At 40.6% G+C, this 6359-nt stretch overlaps 1 protein-coding gene across 1 annotated transcript; it reads left to right on the forward strand.

Moving 5' to 3' along the window:
* Nucleotides 1-643: 643 nt before the first annotated feature.
* FABP6 (fatty acid binding protein 6) lies at nucleotides 644-6014 on the forward strand. Its single transcript, XM_034779890.1, has 4 exons — nucleotides 644-790; nucleotides 1717-1892; nucleotides 4138-4227; nucleotides 5904-6014. The coding sequence occupies exons 1-4, from the start codon at nucleotides 724-726 to the stop codon at nucleotides 5955-5957; spliced, it is 387 nt and encodes a 128-aa protein (XP_034635781.1). The 5' UTR covers nucleotides 644-723; the 3' UTR covers nucleotides 5958-6014.
* The last annotated feature ends 345 nt before the right edge of the window (nucleotides 6015-6359 follow it).

A 6359-nucleotide genomic window follows, 5' to 3' on the forward strand; every position in this document is an offset into this window, starting at 1 on the left:
CAGTCAGGGCTGGATTCTAGGAGGAAGGCTTAGGGGATGAGGGAGATGTAGCCCCCTGAGATAGCAGGCATCTCTCACTGCAGCATGCACTCTAATGGGACAAGAGCTTTGAGGAACAAACATTTATAATTCCTTCTCCTTGGCAGAATCCATGGTACTAAGAGTCAATAATAAGCATTTTTCTTCTTAGGATCTTGAAGCCCTTCATAGAGGCAGCTATTGTATTATCAACCCTTTTTACGAAGAGGGAACTCAAAGAAATCAAGTGACTTGCTTATGGACAGACACTGAATCAGAAGCAGTCAAAACCGGATATTTTGCAAATACATCATCGCAAAATAACTGATTTATTTCAAACAAATTAATCTGTGGTTCTCTTTTTTAAAATAAATTCCAGCAGCAAGGGACAGCACTTGCATTTGGGAGAAAAAACAAAAAACAAACAAAAAAAACGACTGATCCCTCCAGCCGTATAAACCAAGGACAAGGAGTCATCATAGAATTATAAATGGGCACTTTCATGAGGGTCAATAACACCCAGGCTAGTGACTCAGAGACACTATTTCAGTCGGAGGGGTGTGGTGGACAGGTGGAATGATCAGGGGGTGGGGTTGAGCAGCTTGGGAAGGTTTATAAAGTGAGAGCTTTGAGTCTGTTTGCACCCAGCCAAGCTTCTTCATCAGAACAGCTGCTCCAGTGCACCAGCCACATCTCTAAGGTAACATGGCTTTCACAGGCAGATATGAAGTGGAAAGCGAAGACAACTATGATGCCTTTGTGAAGTGTATTGGTGAGTATATACTGCAGATTTTTCTCAATGAATCTTAACAAGTTTTAATAAACTACTAGATAAACAATGCAAAGGTTTGAGGCTTGCTCCTCCCAGGTGTTGAGGGTGTTTGATATCTATCAGAAAGTGCTGAGCACCTTATCTGCCAGCCCCTGGCTGACAAGTGGGTTATACCTTCATTGATTCATTTTCTTCCATGCAGCTTTCAATCACATCTTCAGAATATCATCATCTACAGCAAAACTCAGGCCTGCTCCTACTAAAGTCTGAGTTTAGTGGGAGCAGAATCAGGTCCAAAGGTACTTGTAATACAATGAATTAGGGGGCCCAATATTCAAACCTCACGCTCCACTTGTGCTAGTACAAACTTGTGACTGCCCTCTACAGGAGTAGGTGCCTGAGTGTACCCTAACTCCATATGAACTTTTAAAAAGCCAAGGCCGGTGCAGGCACCTGTGAAATCCATGGAGGTAACTGGGTTCTGTAAGTGTAAATGTCTGTATTCAGGCAAGTGTTCAACTATTTAAATGGCATATGTAAATATTAGAATGTAATAGGGTTTTTTCCCCTACAAAGTACAGAAAAAAAAAAAAACTTTGTGCACATGTAACTTCATGTGCGTACATGTGTATAGACTGGATAGATACAGCTGAAAAATTTACCACCACCCTCCCCCGACCATGGACCCTTTCTAAACAATCTTTCACAGTCTCAAGCTGCATCTAGCTACAGGGTTGAGGGCTCATTGCTTCCAAAGAGTGCTTCCAGCATTTTGAACTATGACACCAATGTAAAAGAGTGGGGATCCATGTAATCAGTCATGAATTTCTCAATAGAGGAAACCACAGACCATTGTTTTCCTTAAATACAGAAGAAAATATGATTAATGGGATATGAGCTTTAAAACCTGTGTTTCCGTTGGGTAGGTATCCCCAGTGATATCATTGAAAAGGGAAGGAATTTCAAGATTGTCACAGAAGTGGCACAGAATGGAAATGACTTTGTCTGGACCCAGATCTACCCCACAGGCCAGTCCATGACCAACAAATTCACCATTGGCAAGGAAGCCGACATGGAGACGATGGGAGGTAAAAAGTTCAAGGTAAATTAATTTAGTCCTATGGTTTAATGTTGTTTCAATAGTAACTTAGTTGCCTAGTCTATTTCATAATTTAGGGGACAATGGTCCATAGCATCTGGTACTCCATCTGAGGGATTTTGTCAATGCCGTAATCCTGACACACATGAAGAGATGCCCTGTATTGTTTTTAATCTACCCACTATATTTTTGAACATAAATCTATTTCTAAATATGCCCATAGAGCTGGGGTGGGCAAACTTTTTGGCCTGAGGGTCACATCGGGGTTCTGAAAGTGTATGGCGGGCTGGTGTAGTGTATTAAATTGCTCCCTGTAGGAATGTGTTACTTACAATGTGCTACTTACGGCTGCCAGTCTGTAGTGTATTAAATTGCTCCCCGTAGGAATGTGCTACTTATGGGGTACTACTTACAGCTGCCAGTCCTGGTGCTCCATAAGTAGCACATTCCTAAGGGGAGCAATTTAATACACTACACCCGGCGGCGCTTGCAGCCCCGCCGCCCAGAGCACTGGCAGCATGGCAAGCTGAGGCTGCGGGGGAGGGGCCAGGGACTAGCCTCCCCAGCCAGGAGCTCAAGGACTAGGCAGGACAGTCCCTCAGGCCGTAGTTTGCCCACCTCTGCTGTAGAGACTTCCTAATCTCTTGATTTTCAGGCCAATGTGCAGCCAGTTCAAAGAGTTTAGTTAGGACTTGAACATTGTCACATTAAAAAAAACAGGGGGGAAAAGAGAAAGGGTAGAATGACAGCCCCAGAAGGGCCCGTGCCTCAAGCAGATACACTCGCTCTCAGAACTCATAGTAACAACAACTGCCACCCCACCCATAACAGTTCATTACCTTCTGCCTTCCATGCCAGATTCCCTTCAGTGACTGGTGTAGAGAGTGGGGAAAAGTTATATCCCTGCCTCCTTTCCACAATCTAGTGTTGACAAAACCCTAGCTCTGTGGAGACCAGGCACACACTCAGCATCAGGATTCCCATTGTGCTTCAGCCTTGACCCATGCAAGGGAGCTCTCATTTCCTCCTTTGTAAATCCATGCAACCTGGCCCTATATATTCCAATGTATTTCACTATATAGACCACTACTATAATAATGATTCTTTCTATTTCCCATCAAAATTTACAAGAGGCATGAAGCAAGCCTCACATTTCTTAGATATGAGGAAGGATGGCCTGGTCTTCCAGGCACTGCCTAGAGACTCAGAAGACAGATTTAATATCTGGCTTTTCCACAATCTTCCTAAATGACCTGGAACAAATCACTTGCTCTATTCTCCATCTATAAAATGGGGATAATATTTCCCTATCTCAGGGAGGTGTTGAAAGAATAAACTCGTAATATCTGAGCATCTCAAAAATAATGATGCAAGTACCAAATTGAAGCATTATTCATTTTAACAATAGGAAAGCCAACCATCACATGGGGAAATGTGACACCAAACAGGGACCCGAACCCCTATTTCCTGATTTCTAGATTGGTTTGTCAATCATAACATTGTTTCCTCTACATTTTGACTGGAGTTGTGCAAAAAGCCAAACATTACTGGCTTTACAAAACCCTTGAGACTTAACATACGTACAATTACAAGGAGAGTTACTTTCATATACTGCAAACTTTTCATCCAAAGTTGAAATGTTACAAACGCTACCCTTCCCCTTTCTCTATCCCGGAGACACTTCAACATGTGGATCCTTTTGGGCTGCCAAAGATGCGAGTGGGGTAGTTAAGACAAAAAATGGTTCTCATGTGAGAAATGCTTCCTTCAATATAACACAAAATGCAAAGCTGACAGGGGGTTTTCCCTCTTGTCTGTGAAAGAAGTCAGCTCATTTTTTACCTTGAAAACCACTATTTTTCTAATTATGGCTGACTGGTCTTAAGTCATTTTTGACTTACAAGCTTGGACAAGCCTAGTTATCTGAGAGAGACCAACACTACGAGGACTGGCTATGAAAAGAGTACTCTACAGAACCTTCTGTCTCTGGATATACTGTTTCAGTGACTGGCCCAAAGAGAAGATATGTTACTTGCTACTACTGCTAGCTACATCTACTTTAGCTTAAGCTGTGAGAATTTATATTTAAGAACTAGGATTCTGGTCTTGTTAGTGTCTGAGAATATGTAATAGTGTCTGTAGCACATGGGTTCGTTCACATTTTATTTTCTTTAGAGGCTGTTGAAAAGCAGTTATGCATGATAAAGCCCAAGAAATCAAGATAATGATAAACAAATTTCCATTACAGGCAACTGTTAAAATGGAAGGTGGGAAAGTGGTTGCTGATTTCCCTAACTACCATCATACTGCAGAGATTGCTGGTGGAAAACTAGTAGAGGTAAGTCTCTAACCATCCTTCAGAGGCATTCCATGAAACTTAAAGGAATATTGCCAGGTTAATTACAGCACGGAACATTGGGCTTTATCTTTACAAAACCTAAGGGACCACTAGAAATGTTTTCATTAGATTTTAGATTTTTTGGGGGTGGGGGTGGGAGGTAAAAGGCAGGATTTTAAAGCAAGCCTTCCCCCTGCAGTTTTTGTAGCATAATTATCAGATGTGAAATAGGCAAGTGTTTCATTGTTCCATCCGAATGCAAAACATGTTTAAAAATGGCTTTCATGGTGAATTAGATTTTTTTAAATGTCATAGGTTCATGAAACCCAGATAATTGTTAAACATAATTTAGTATTTATATTTTGGATTTTTTCACCTGACTTCTCGCAGGTTGACCAGTCTGTCCTTGACTGACTTAGCTGACTACATAAAGTACATGGGCTTCAAGAGTTGAAATGGAAATAACACTTATTGAAGTCTTCTATAATAGTGAAGCTTTCTGTATATTTTTTTAAGGCTACCTCTGACCCACTATATCTGGGCTATAATTTTCTGTATTTCTGGCATAGTGTTCCATAGGATGGTTTAAAAGTTCTACAGAAAGTTTACAATTTACTGTTAAATTCTGTAGGGTTGTAGAGTAATTTCTATAAAACTATTTGTTTTGCATTGTTATCAAATTCCATGGAAGTGTGTTATAAAGAGAAGAAATAGTTTCACCCAGTTTGGAAAAACAGGGACACTGCCGAACCAACAAGAAGTCCAGATAGTGATGGGAAAGATGGATTTTGGATAATCTGGACTGATACTTACTAAAACCTAGAGCAGGGTCCAGGTTTCTCAGATAGGCCCCTCTTCAACAAAGTATGTGAGCACATGCCAAACTTTAAGCATAAGGGCTTCAATGGATGAGTGGCATAAGACGTGAGGACTTGACTTCAGATGAAGACTACAATAAGTAGTTAGAGTTATATACATGCTTAACCACCTTGCTGAATTGAGCCTATCGTTACTTCCTGGCAATACAGCTACCTGCATCGAAACTGATATTTCCATCCATTTATTGCTATTGTAGAACACCCATTACAGCATATTGTCTCAGGTATCATCTCAGGGTCAGGTATTCTAGGGTGGAATCCCTTAAAGCATCCCGAAACATGTTTTTATGGAGATAGTTGCTATGTAAAATGTATTTCTATAGGGCAGGGGTAGACAACCTATGGCACATGGTGCCAAAGGCAGCATGCGAGCTGATTTTCAGTGGCACTCACACTGCCCAGGTTCTGACCACTGGTCCAGGAGGCTCTGCATTTTAATTTAATTTTAAATGAAGCTTCTTAAACATTTTAAAAACCTTATTTACTTTACATTCTATAATATATAACTAAACTATTGTTGTCTTATAGAAAGAGTCCTTCTAAAAACGTTAAAATGTATTACTGGCACGCGAAACCTTAAATTAGAGTGAATAAATGAAGACTCGGCACACCACTTCTGAAAGGTTGCCAACCCCTGCTATAGAGTATCCCAGGATGAAGTGTATTAATAATTTAATTTCGGGGATCAAACCTTTTACCAGCAAGGGGCATAATCCAAGCTTTAACAAATCTTTTCCATAAGTAACTCTGCAGTTCTAGTTACCATGTTCAGAGTCTTTGGTTTGTTCTTTATTCCAGATCTCTACAGCTGGTGGTATAACCTACAAAAGAGTCAGCAAAAAGCTGGCTTAAGAAGAACTCATCTTCCAGTGCACTGAGAAATGAATATCAAGACAATCAATAAATCAGTTTTAGACACTCCATCTCTTTCTGTGTCTCTATTGCAAACAAATGAGGGAACAGTTGTTTCAAAGGGAGACAACTTTAATTTTTCCATCTTAATGTTTTTACCCTTTGTGTAATTAAGGGTTCTGGCACACACACCTAGTCAAAAACATGAGATTTTAATCAAAGTGCTCACATAGTGACTGTGCTGCAGTCTAATTCTTTCAGGATTCATTTTGTGCATGGCATAGGAGAGTGGTGTCTATAACCATTTGGTAGTTTTCTTATTTGGCCTCTGACTATGCATGATAAGCAGTACTGTCCAAAGCAGCTATTCTAGTAAGAGCAGGGAAAAGAGGTTTACCTTTG

The sequence above is a fragment of the Trachemys scripta genome, chromosome 8 (genome assembly GCF_013100865.1).
Source record: "Trachemys scripta elegans isolate TJP31775 chromosome 8, CAS_Tse_1.0, whole genome shotgun sequence".
Taxonomy (NCBI): Eukaryota; Metazoa; Chordata; order Testudines; family Emydidae; genus Trachemys; species Trachemys scripta.